The 14,200-nt window shown below is 38.9% G+C and overlaps 1 protein-coding gene across 1 annotated transcript in view; it reads left to right on the forward strand.

The window, feature by feature from the left end:
* The window catches only part of UNC13A (unc-13 homolog A), a 227,412-nt gene that overhangs the window by 45,577 nt on the left and 167,635 nt on the right, over nt 1–14,200 (forward strand). The window contains exons 3-5 of the mRNA XM_089687413.1: nt 4,906–5,005; nt 5,089–5,206; nt 13,702–13,825. Of these exons, the coding sequence (XP_089543539.1) occupies nt 4,906–5,005; nt 5,089–5,206; nt 13,702–13,825 (342 nt within the window). The remainder of the gene's footprint in view (nt 1–4,905; nt 5,006–5,088; nt 5,207–13,701; nt 13,826–14,200) is intronic.

Below are 14,200 nucleotides of genomic sequence, written 5' to 3' on the forward strand. Positions count from 1 at the left end.
ATTCTCATAGCACTGGACAGACTTTAGAAAGTGTGGTACATCAACCTTGTTTGTCTGTTAGCTGACACTCTGTGGCCTCTATGGGATCAGCCACATGTCTTATTTAAAGGAATAATCTTCCACCTTGCTTCTCGGTTACTGCCTTACAACTTGGTTGTTTAAAGTCAGATTCTGCTGATACAGGCATTTCTGATTCTGTAATCCTGACTATACTGACAGCTCATAATTCTTGTGGATTATCATGGAAGGTGGAAGATTTGTTTCACTGGTTCGAGTGTCTGGGTTTTTTTCCACTTGCTTTTTGATGTACAATGTTCTTTCTTACATTTGGCTCCCAGCACTAAATCAGGTGTCAACTTTGTGCATTGCTTTTAAACATTCTTTTCATTATTATTCACTGACTTGTGCCTTTAATTATTATTATTATTATAAAGGATTTATATAGCGCCAGCAGTTTGCACAGCATTTTACAACGTGAAGTTTGCACAACGCTTTACAATGTGTGTTCCCATGTTAGACCTTCATTTCAACAACCGGTTCAATCTAATATTGTGTGTTTTGTTCTTGAGGTTGCAGTCTCATAAGATAGCTTTTCTTGGGCAATTTTCTTGGCCAGAAATGTTTCTGGGTTATCAGCATTGTCCAGTAAATAGCACCAATTGTTCTTACAAAAAGCCATGGTTGTTTTGAGACCAAGAACCTCTTTTTAACCAAAGTGGTTTCCGAAGAAGTGCTTTCTTACGAGCCTGGTGCCTATCAGTATTGGGGCATTGGTGCTGTGAGAGGGGCAACCCTAAACATAGAGGCTATGTAGGCTGATATGAAAATATGTCAGGGGTCACTGTACTCTTCCTTGAGAAAGAAGCTCCTGCCAGCAAATATGCTTGCAGACTTAAAAAGACCCTGCCAAAAACACAGTTTTCTGTACTTGTGACATTCAACAGCTGTTCACCGGTTGCTCCATGTAATTATGATGTGTAAATGTGATTGTGATTCTAGGATGCCACCTGAATGCCATTGAATGCCACTTGGCAGAGTAAAACTAGAAAATTCAGGAAAAAATGCAGGAAAAAATATAGAAAGCTAATAGTGAGGGAGAGAAGGGGAGAAAGGTGTTAATGGTGGTTAGGGTTGACAAGGAGTTAAACAGGTACAATCTTATGTGAAATAAATACATTTATTCACTTGCATTTTGTGCACATTAAAGGAAATCTGCACATAAAGGACTGCAGGCAGTATATACACACTTTGTTTATGCAGGAGCGGCTGTAGGTGCTCCTGCGACATAGACTGGTCCATGCATCATAAACCTGGTTTTCAAAATGAAGGCTTATCCCAGCAATTTCAAACAACTGTGGAGCCATGACAGGGGAGGAGAACCAAGTGCACCAACTATGGTACTTTGTATTTGTGTATGCTACCTATGCCTTGGCCAAACATACGTTTAAAGAGAAGTATGGACAAATTGTTTTTGGGAATACTTATCCTATGGGTCTCAGGAGTGCACTTACGTTTGCTCTCTTGTGACATAGAGTCAGCTTATATATCGGGCTATTGACCCCTGTCAGCTGATATGGCAGAGCTGTTTCAGGCTCTGGAAGGATCCCAACCATGTTGTCGGGATCCAGCCAGCTGCCTGATTGACAGCAGGCTCCGGCTCTCATTGCGTGGCTGAGAGCCAAGCCTGATATTCCTTCCCTCTCTCCAGCCTGATGTGAGAACTAACAGTCACTGCTCTCCACTCTGAGCTGAACGATAAGTTGTCATGTGATCACAAAGTTTTCAGGGTTAGAGTTGACATGGGACAGATACAGCATCAGAGCGGAGTATGAAGGTTTGTTTGTTTAACATACCCTAAACTTCTCCTTTAAAGTGACACTAAACTCTGGTTAAAAAAAATCTATTCAACAATGAATTCCTAATTTAACCACTTGCCCTCCAGAGGATTTACCCAGATGGAGCTTTCTTTGTGGTATTTGATCGCCTCTGCGTTTTTAATTTTTTGCGCTATAAACAAAAAAAGACCGACAATTTTGACTTTTTTGCTATTAAACATGTCCACTAAAAAAAATAAAAAAAATATAATTTTGTCATAAATTTAAAATGTATTCTGCTACATGTCTTTGCTAAAAAAAATCCTAATACGTGTAAATTAATTGGCTTAGCGTCTACAAATGGCGGTATATATACTGAATTTTTTTTTTCCGTTATACTAGTAATGGCAGCGATCAGCGACTTATTGCAGGACTGTGGCAGGCATTCTGACACTGAGGGTGAATTGACTAACTGCTACTGACATCCCCAGTGACACTAATATAGTGATCAGTGCTAATAAAAAGCACTGACACTGTACTAATGACACTGGGCAGGAAGGGGTTAACACCTGGTGCGATAAAAGGGATAACTGTGTGCTGTTTTACTATTGTGTATGTGTGTGTTGTACTGTGTCAGCACATTGCTTTGTATTGCTCTGCTATGTAGAGAAATACAAAACAGTGTACAGGCTCTGACGGGAGAAATCTGTATTATTTGCATACAGACCTCTACTCCGTCAGTGATACTCAGCAATCGCCAGGTGTCAATGGGGAATCACTGGCCTGGACCCAATGATCGACAGCTGTAGTTGCTGCAAGCAAGCAGTTAAAAAGTACTTTCTGTTGTTCTCAGCCACCTCCAAATTACATTTTTTTTTCTGTGATCCAACTTTCCATTGGTAGGGTAACTACATCCATTCTCCATGGTCCCATGTAGCCACCCTAACATTTTTAGTAAGCTCCTGAATTTTTGTTCCCCCTGTTTTCAGTTTATTTGGAACATGCACTTCTTGTCCCAAACAAATGGAAGTGAGGAGGAAAGAAAGAGCTTCAGGAGCTCGCGGAGGACATTACAAAGAGAAATATACAGTAAGAAACAATTTAATGAAAAATAGATAACAGGGCCCTTAAGCAGTGGTTTAGTGTTGCTTTAGTTGTTCATTATTTTGCTGCCACCGTGTGCTCACTGTTTAACTACGTCTTAGTCTGTGTATTCTCCCCCTTTGTATGATGCAATTTCCTCCATACTTAATGTAATTACCTGCTATCTTTCCTGCAAGACACTCTGGGATAGGGCAGGAAATATTCCTTTTGACCACTTATTATTTCAATATCTACTTGCCTGGACATGCAGTAAAAGATATTTGTGAATGCAAAGTTCATGGTGACTTCTGATGAAGATTAAGTGTGGTGATTGTCTATTTGCCTTTAATAAATCAACCCCTATGTGTTTTTCAAAATTTTGTGAGTTTCAGCCAACGAATACATTTGGCTTTTGAAACACTGTTACTGTTAGGTAAAGTGGTTGTAAAGGCTCAAGGTTTTTTGCCTTCATGCATTCTGTGCATGAAGGTAAAAAACCTTCTGTGTGCAGCAGTGCCCCCAGCCTCCTTAATACTTACCTGAGCCCCATTGAGATCCAGCGATGTGCACGACAGCCTCAACTGTCCTGGGTCTCTGCCTCCTCATTGTCTGAGACAGCAAGCGGGAGCCATTGGTTCCCACTCCTGTCAGTCACAGCCAGTCTGTCAATGAGGAGAGAGAGGAGGCAGGTCCAAGCTGCGGCTTTGTGTTTGAATGCAGCAGGTGCCCCCATAGCAAGCACCCAACAGAAAGGAGGAGCCAGGAGAGCCTGCGAGGGACGCAAGAAGAGGAGGATCCAGGCTGCACTGTGCAAAACCACTGCAAGAGCAGGTAAGTATAAGCATGTTTGTTATTTTATAAAAAAATAAATAAAATGAACCTTTAGTATCACTTATAATCATTACTCCTAATGGTTCTTTATTACATTTACCTCACAACATTTGCTTGGTCACAATGCACCTTTGTTCATTTAATGGACCATGTGGATCTTCTAGGTATAACCGATGCCAAAGTCCACAGCTTTCCGCTCACCTCCTTCTCAATATCCACTCCACCACATACAAATAAAACTCTACACAGTACTTTATCCTTTTAAAATTTTAATCACTTCATAAAACAGATATATATGCACTCACTTGAAACAGATGCTAAATCATACCAGATATATACAGTATAGATGTTTAGAATTCAGCAATCCTGTGCTATATCGTCTCCAAACACTATACAATTACTACACTCTCATGTCCAAACAAGCATTGTGACATCCTCCAAAGTCCCTACGTGTTTCATCACCACACATGTGACTTCTTCAGGGGAATTGTCCCCACAATAGTAGCTGCTGACAAGGGGGTTTCTAAGTATTTCATATTTTTCATATTCTTCGTATTGTATTTTTCTTAGGTGCAACTCAGCACATTAGCAGGAATTGCTCAGATTGTCACAGTTAGTGGGGAGTATTTTTTTAAATTTTATTTTACTTTTATTTAATTTTATGTGATTTTTTAAATCTTATTTCATTGTACTTAGATTTTTTCCTTAGCAGCTCGCAAGGTTTATATACTCTTTAGTACGATCGGATCTCTTTTTATGGCGGGGTATATATTAATTAAGGTATACAACATTTTGGACTGGTGTTACCTTTTGTTGAAATGTAGTTCTGAACTTCTCCAGGACCTCAAACCATTTCCCGTACAGCAACTTTTTTTTAGAACAAAACAAATCACAAAAATTACAATATGTATATCAGAATCATTATTATTATTATTATAATACAGGATTTATATAGCGCCAACAGTTTGCTCAGTGCTTTACAATATAATGGGAGACAATACAGCAACAATACAGTTCAATACAAGAGGGATAGGAGGGCTCTGCTCCTTGGAGCTTACATTATATCCCTTCACATGCAGTACACATGCAACCTGTGTGCCTTTGCGGTACACAATTAGGTTTTGCCCTTTTATAATGAGATTGCTGAAATAATTTTTGTTTTCTTTTTTTTTGACAGAAAAGTTTAATGCTTATGTAACCTTAAAAGTACAAAATGTGAAGAGCACAACTATTGCAGTCAGGGGCAACTTGCCCTGTTGGGAGCAAGACTTTATGTTGTAAGTAAAGATCAGTGACTTACCATATGATCATCAGTTATGTCATACATCATTGAGTGAAGTTACTTTCTGTTTTTCTGCAGTGAGATTAACAGACTGGATTTAGGATTGACGGTGGAAGTCTGGAATAAAGGACTTATATGGGACACAATGTTAGGGACTGTATGGATTCCATTAAGGACCATTCGACAGTCCAATGAGGTAAGCATGATAGACTTTAGAAAAAAAAAATCTGACTGATGCAGCTGCTGTTTGGTTGAGTTTTTCCACTTGGCTTCTTCAATTTTTCATTTGAAAGATGTTGGATGGGAGGGTGGCAACAGGGCCACAAGCTTATCAAACTTTGGTTCATCAGGAACCAGCAGAAATTTGCACAACCTAACATTTTTACTATATTAAACTACATTCTATGAAGGATAATCTTTTTTTTGTCAGCTGCCCTTTATAAGTGACACTTTAATAAATACAGTGAATGTTAACATGTAGTTATTATGTTTGACAGATGGAACAAGAGAACATTTCCTGCAACAAAAATTACATTTTCAATTGTGCATGATGCGTAGAGGAGATACAACAATATAAGCTGCTGATACAGCTACAAAAATTGATAACACTTTTGGGCACTCTTTTTTACAGACTGTATCATTAGACTTCAAGTGTATTTATTTGAAAAAATTTTCTTAGCTTTTAATAGATTGCGAAATGATTAAAATCCCTGTCTGTATCTCAGTAGAGCGATTTCCCTGTGATTACTGTCCCAGAAATACAATAGACAGTGAGAAGAATTTTCTCTAAAGTAAAGGGAAATCCACTCCCAGGCAGTTCTTACCTCAAGATGTGTCCCAAATTCTGGCCACAAATGAAAAATTGTAAATTCCCTATCACTTTCTGATCTTGTAACAATGGTCAGCCGAACAAGCAAAGGGGAGCAAATCTCCCCAGCAAAGACACAAACAATAAAAACTTCAGAGTTCTAACCCTTCCCTACTCTATGCAAACTTTCCCTACTCTATTTCCTTTTCCCTTGTTTAGTATCTTTCCTTACTATTTCCATACCAATTCACTGGGTTTAATGATAACTGTTGATACTATGCCGTGATTGGAGCAAAAGAAAAGGGAAACTGAAGAAAGCTGTATTTTAGTGGATTTCCTACCCCTGTCCACTTAGGGGTTAAGTTACAAAAGGCAAATATACTGTGTATTCTGCAAGTGCAGTTGCACTAGAACTTAGTAAATGAGGTGAAGCTTCACTTTGCAAAGAATAGCCAATCACATACAAGGGAAATTAAAAAAACAGCATTTTTGCTTGCACGATTGAATAATGGAAGGCAGCAAAGCTTCCCTTCATTTACTAAGCTCCGAAGCAACTGCACTTGCAGAGTGCAGGTCTATTTGCCTTTAGTAAATCAACCCCATTGCAGAAGAAAGTGAAGTTTGAGAGCTTATAAAACTAAAATGCATGAAAACAACAGATAGCTGGAAACAGAAACTTGTAGCTATTTTATTGGGGACATCTTCAGGGTCGCTGGTATTTATAAAATTAAGCAAACAATTGTGTTGGGGAGCTGTCTACTGGTTTAAAAAAAAGGGCACGATATGCAACATATTTTATAAAAAGAAAATTTGGTTACACTGCATAGAATAATTCATAGATCAGAAACCGCATATTTAAAAATAAAAAATATATACAACTATCATATATAATTTAGATATAAACAAATCAAACCATGCATGTAAATCAATGCTGAACATCTGGGTGACATCCCATCACCTGTTACAATTCATTTGAGATCTTGCTTTTAGGGTTCAGACGTGTTTGTACCACCCACAGCCACTCCCCTTTAAACGCGTACAGTGAACATGGCACGTAGTTTAAGGGGTTAAAATAGGTGGAAAGGAGGTGATATAACACCTCCTCACCTCCTGTCAAATGTCCTCTAAAAAGCAATACAAATGTGAATTGCTCTTCAGAGTGCAGCGCTTGTGTAAATGAGGCCTTAAGGACATTACATAGTTCCTTAGTAAGTCAGGTTAAAAGAGACACAAGTCCATCTAGTTCAATCAAGAGAAAACAAAATAGACAACATCCATATACACAATCGTACACCTTCAGTTGATCCAGAGGAAGGCAGGAAAACACCTGTATAAAGCATGGTCCAATTTGCTCCAGCAGGGTAAAAAAATTCCCTTCTAATTCCACAAAAGGCAGTCAAATATTCCCTGGATCAAAAACAATGCCTGGTGTTACTACCTATAAATGTTAGTATCCAATTATATTTTGTGCATTCAGGAATGCATTCAGCTCCTTTTACAACAATCTACTAAGATGGACAGAACCAATTCTTGAGGGAGCCTCTTCTACATTTTCACAGCTCTTAGGCTACGTTCACACTAGCCTTGTTAGCAAGTGGCAGACAGGCGTTTGGGAAGTGTTTTTACCGTTTCCCAAACGCCTGGGGAAATTCTGCACATAGCAGCACATACACCCTGTTCCAAATTATTATGCAAATTCTTTTAAGGTGTCACAAGATTAAATATTTTGTTTTTCAGTTTAAATCATGGATGGTATTGTGTCTCAGGGATCTTTTGATCACTGAAAACAATCTCGGACACCTGTGATAATTAGATTTGCAGGTGAGCACAATTTAAGGAAAAACTACTAAAGGACGGTGTTCCACATTATTAAGCAAAGCACCATTTTCAAGCAATATGGGGAAGAAAAAGGATCCCTCTGCTGCTGAAAAGAGTGAAATAGTTCAATGCCTTGGACGAGGTATGAAAACATTAGATATTTCACGAAAACTTCAGTGTGATCATCGCACTATTAAGAGATTTGTGGCTGATTCAGAGCACAGACGGGTTCGTGCAGATAAAGGCACATTGAAGAAGATTTCTGCCAGATCCATGCATCAGATCAAGAGAGCAGCTGCTAAAATAGCAGCAAACAGATATTTGAAGCTGCTGGTGCCTCTGGAGTCCCACGGACATCAAGATGTAGAGTCCTCCAGAGTCTTGCAACTGTGCATAAACCTTCTATTTGGCCACCACTAACCAATGCTCAGAAGCAGAAACGGCTGCATTGGGCAGAAAAATACATGAAGACTAATTTTCAAACAGTCCTGTTCACTGATGAGTGCCGTGCAACCCTGGATGGTCCAGATGGATGGAGTAGTGGATGGTTGGTGGACGGCCACCCTGTTCCAACAAGGCTGCGACGTCAGCAAGGCGGTGGTGGAGTCATGTTTTGGGCCGGAATCATGGAAACAGAGCTGGTCAGCCCCTTTAGGGTCCCCGAAGGTGTAAAGATGACCTCTGCAAAGTATGTGGAGTTTATGACTGACCGCTTTCTTCCCTGGTACAGAAGGAAGAACTATGCTTTCCGTAATAAAATCATCTTCATGCATGACAATGCACCACCTCATACTGCAAAGAACACCTGTGCATCAATGGCTGCTATGGGGATAAAAGGAGAGAAAGTCATGGTGTGGCCTCCATCCTACCCTGACCTCAATCCTGTTGAGAACCTTTGAAGCATCCTCAAGCAAAAGATCTATGAGGGTGGGAGGCAGTTTACATCCAAACAGCAGCTCTGGGAGGCTATTCTGACATCTTGCAAACAAATTCAAGCAGAAACTGTCCAAAAACTCACAAGTTCAATGGATGCAAGACTTGTGAAGCTGCTATCAAATAAGGGGTCCTATGTTAAAATGTAACGTGACCTGTTAAAATGTTTAAAAAGTTAAAATGTTATTAAAAGTTTGATTGAAATAGCTTTTGATTTCAGTAAATATGCTGCAAACACAACAAATGAAAATTTTCAGTTCTTTACAACCTATAAAGTGTTTTGAAACTTACTGTGCGTAATAATTTGGAACAGTGCATTGTAAGTTTTTATGTTTAAAAAAAATACTGTTATCATTAGGAGGTTTGTTCAATAAAATTTGAATTGTACTCTTAATAGTTGATAACATGAGAATTATGCTGACTGTTATTTACATCAATTATTTAGGTAAATGAGAAAAATATCATTTGCATAATCATTTGGAACAGGGTGTAGTGCTGTTCAAACGGGAGCGTTAGCGTCGCATTGCGTCACGTCGTGGCAAAACGGACGCCTCTGGTGGAGTCAGGAGGAGTTGAAGCCTCCTATTCAAGTCTATGGTGCCGCTCATCCGTCGCTGCGGTTGCGTTGCAGTTGCGTGGCGTTTGCGGAGCGGTAACACCATTCAAACTTCATTATAGGCGTTTGTGGGGTGTTTTTAACGCTTGGCAAATGCCTAGCAACGGCTGCTAAACTGCACATGCGGTGTTTGCGGAGCGTTAAAAATGCCCCACAAATGCTGGACCAACGCTTGTCATATGCTATAGGGGTGTTTGGCAAGAATTGGAAAAACAGTCAAATGTGAATGAGCCCTAACTGTGCAAAAGACTTTCTGTATGTGGAGGTTAAATCTCTTTTCCTCCAGATGTGAAGATTCCCCTTTTGTCCTTTGTAATGTCAATAACACTACAACAAAGATAACTATATGGACCACCCATTTAAACATGTTGATCATATCCCCCTTCTATCTCCTCTTCTCACAAGAGAATAAATTAATTTCAGCTAATCTTTACTCCTAAGTGAGCGCCTCCATGCCTCGTAGTCCATATATAACTTTCTTCAAAAAATATATTCGCCACAACCGTGAATTCCTTTGTGCTCAACATCCCATCAAAGTGCTAACTCACCAGATGCTGGTGTTTAATCAGCATTTCAATCGAATATCAGTATGTAATTGCACTGCATAGTTTGTCCATATCTGCAAAGACTGAAATGGTACTTTTTATACTAGACTATATCATTTATAAACATGTTAAAAAGTAAGGGTCCCAACACTGAACCTTGAAGTACACCACTATTAACCTTAGATCATTCAGAGTACTCTGAATACAAGCTTTTAGAGAGTTTTCTATCCATTTACAAACTAAATTTTCCAAGCCTGCAGACTTTACCTTACGCATTAGCCATGTGTGGGGAACTGTGTCAAATGTTTTTGTAAAGTCCAAGTAAATTATATCCACAGCCCCTCCTTTGTTTAACTCTTTGATTAATTCCTCATTATAAAGAAATCAGATTTGTTTGACAACTTCGGTCTTTCATAAATCCATTTTGAAAATTGCATTAAACTAGCTGATCTATAGTTGTTTGGTAAAGTCTTTGATCACTTTTTAATTTTAAACATCATGTCAACTTTGCACCAATCTGGTCCAGGTGCTTTATTCACCATTATTTTATCTAAATGTTTCTGGATTATATATCAGTTTTGAGCCATTTGATTTCTGGGGTGATATGTGATACCTATCCCTATTATGGACATGAGCTCCCCCTGTATTCTTTGTATACAAAGAGCTGAAAAAGGACATTTAATACATTTGCCTTCTCTTTTTCTCATTCACAAGTTCCAATTTTCCTGCTGAAATATTAGCAGTTCCAATTCCATTCTGCATTGCCATTAAAATATTTAGACTCGAACTATAGGAAAACCTGTTGGAACACTCCCATATACTGCTAGTTGTATATTATTTTTTATTTGGCCACATATGTCATTGAGTATTTTCTCTCCATGAATGAAAGTGTCTTTAAAGCCAAAATATTTTCTTTATTTTTGTATAAAGTAGGAAAGGGTTAGAATCTCTGTTTTATTTGAATCGTGTCTATGCCCCCACAGATTTTACCTCTATTTGGTCTTCTGACCAAAGTTATTGAGACAGAAAGTGATGGGAATTCCAAAATAGTGTAGTTGTCATTAGAACAAGAGGTGAGGGTATATTTTCTAATTGAGATACCCATGCTAGTGACAGATATCTAAGTCGGGAATTGTTCTCACTTTCTGGTTATTTCATCTCACTTCCTGAAGCATAGCAGGTGCCAGGAATGAAAAGAAATCTCCCTAGTGGGATATGGTAAATATAATCTGCCAAGGTGTTAAACCCTTCTTTACTGTAACCAAAACAAAAAAAAGGTGTTTTGTATGCATACATAGTAAAAGTGGGTTACTCACTGGATCCTGCCAGGTGACTGCAGGTGACTCCACTCTACAGATATGTAGCAGTACCCCCGAAGGATCCGCTTGTATGTTTTCCCGGGTTTCCCTTTACTTTGCCCCACAATCAGACACAGTGTATTTCTTCAACAAAATACACACACACTTCCACTCGTTGACTTCAATGACCAGTCTAGGGGATGTTTTATTGTTGGGAATTTTATTGTAGAACTGGGGATAGGGATGGGGAATTGTAGTAGGGCACTCCAAAATTAGAACTATTCATATTGAGGACATCTAGCTGATCTCTTAGTTGAGCACTTGTGAAGTCCGGTTTGACAGTAGATAGCAGATTTCTCTTTACTTTGTAGCAACAAGTAGTTTAGGAGTGAGCAAAGTCCCTTTTTGCAGTAGTATTAGTTACAGGGCTGAGCTCCTCAGGTATAATCCAGTTACGACAGACTGCTACAGCCCAAAGATAACATAGCTGAGCAAAGTCCCTTGCAGTAGCAACACTTGGACAAGCTCTTCAGAACACTAGCCAGTGTTCTTTTTTTTCCAGACCCACGCTGACAATCAAACACCAGGGGTGGTAGCAAGCACACAGTGTCCCCAAATTCCTCAATGTCAGTACTCACAAGGCCCAAGGACAGAATGATTGCCTCCTTCCAATCTTCCTAGTGAAACCCTGCAGTGATACCAGACAGAGAGCTTTGATAGACAACTCCCCTCAGTCAGCTTACTGTAGAACCAGGGTCATTCTCTCTAACTTCAGCCCCCCCCGGGGGCAGCCTGTTGCCAAGCGAAGAAGCCTGCCTCCAGCCTGGCTGTTCAATTCTCTCCCAGGAAAGACACTGAAACCATGTGCTCTCAGAACATAAATACCACTCCCATCATGCAATGGGACTGCTTTTCCCTGCAATTGGCAAGGGATGTATCCATATTTATGCTGTTCATTTGCCTAGCCCCTTCCCATGTTCTGGAAGACTCCCATAGCTTCCTGAAGGTGGGCAGAACTCAGACCAATTCAAACAGCACCAGAGCATCATGAACAGACCTAACTAATCAATCACAGCACTCTGTTAAGCAGAATACCATACTGAACTTACCAGACAGCTTCTCTGGTAAGCAGAGAAACGCAACTATGCTTAATCTAACTACACGCATCCTAGCAACTAACTAGATAGGTGCTACAGATACATATACAGTATGTTTGCTTCCAATGTGGCCAGCTATAGCTAGCTGGGACCAACATGAGCTTGGATTCCTTTCCACAGTGATCACAGACACTTCTTACTTTGTTGCAGCTGATTTTCAACACCATAGTGCAACAGAGACGTGTGTTTTGTTAAAGTGGATTTCATGCACTATTCTAGTGCAGGTCTGTAGATTTTCTTTTTATCCCCGTGAGCTGAACTTTCTTTATATGCAAGTAGATTTCATGCACTAGACTAATGCGCTTTTGTTGGATTTCTTTTCACATAACGTGATTCAGCTATTTCCAGATGTGTCAGGAGTTACAAAGTTTAGAGCTTTTGTGGATAATTGGATTTAGCAAGTTTAACCCTCCACACCACAAAGATTGCATTTCAATTTTATTGATGTCAATGGACATTCATGACTGGGGCAGGCCTTTCTGCGTGGTGTGTCTCACACAGGAGCCCCATTAGAAGATCTCTATTGAGCCACCAATTAACTGAAAAACTTACATAAAGGGGCTATATCTACAGCATCTGAAGACAATTGCTTTGTTTTATACTTGGTTTTGTGTGTATTTTTAAGCATTTCCCTTTGATATGCAGTTTGATAAACAATGCAATTGATAATGCAATTATTATATTAAAAACATTCTTTGTAAGTTTTTTGCTTTCATTATTACATTTTTAATTGATTTCTGATTTTTTTTTTTAGTGGCTCACATACTTTTTTCCGTGTATTCATATTTTTATATTCATTTTGGTTTTTCTTTTAAATGGAAGAAATAGATATATGATTATTGGTGGCAAAAGGAATTTTTTCTTGTTGAAAAAACATTTCTTTGTATATCTTTTGGCTATGTTTATTATTTTAGTTACCTCCTAGGCTGCATTCACACCTGAGCTTGGCAGCTTTGATCGTTTTATAGGGTTTTCTTTTTTGTGTGTGTTCTGCAGGCATTTTTGCTTAGTTTTGTGGGCGTCTGAAGCTTGAGCATTTATTTTTGTAATCACATTTAGTCAGTGGAAAGCTAGTTACTAGAGAATGAAAACATGTGATGAGGGCTTTTTTAACACACTTTTTTAGTGCGTATTCACGTATTCTTCAGGCACACTTGTTGAAGTCTGTTGGGGCCAAAAACGCTTAAAGCTTGTGGCTGAAAAGAAGCTCATGTTCTTTTTTTCAAGCTACATGCTTCAAGAGACACCATACTCAAGTGTAAACAGGCACAAATCAAAACCATGGGATTTGTGAGCCACAAAATGCTCAGGTGTGAATGGGTCCTTGGGCAAAGTTGCTTAATTCTACATACGTATATATGTATACAGATATATTACTTCTTTATTTTTCATTGACACACACTGAGGCAAGATGTATGGATGCAAATAGTAAAAATGGACAAATATGACTTCCTTTCTCTCAACTTTCTTTTTCATTATCATAAACCAGATTTTTGGTCATTTTCTTCCATGACAGGAAGGCCCAGGTGAATGGTTGACCCTTGACTCTCAAGTTATAATGACAGATAATGAGATCTGTGGAACCAAAGACCCCACCTTCCACCGCATCTTACTTGACACTCGGTTTGAACTTCCATTAGGTAACAAACTGAAATTGTTTTTTGTACTTTTTACATTATATTTTATCATTTGTTTCTTAAAAAAATGCAACATTCTTGAATTCTAAATTACATTGGGGTCCATATCCTCAAATAAGCATATGGTTTAGAAGAACTTGCTTTGGACAATCTCTACAAGATTTACCCAGATGTACAAATCCCAGCAGTTACCAACATCAATGCAAACCAGTAGCTGATAAAATATTGTTCTCAGATATTAAACACCACAAAGGCTTTTCTGCAATATAATTAACTAAAGCAGATACAAACCACTCTACGATAGGCAGAAGAAAAGGCGAGATGGGAAGAGGCCCACAATATTCACAAACAATTAGATCATGGATACCTAATATGGCA

The sequence above is a fragment of the Staurois parvus genome, unplaced genomic scaffold (genome assembly GCF_062004578.1).
Source record: "Staurois parvus isolate SC_StPar_1 unplaced genomic scaffold, SC_StPar_1.0 ptg000425l, whole genome shotgun sequence".
In the NCBI taxonomy this organism is placed as follows: Eukaryota; Metazoa; Chordata; class Amphibia; order Anura; family Ranidae; genus Staurois; species Staurois parvus.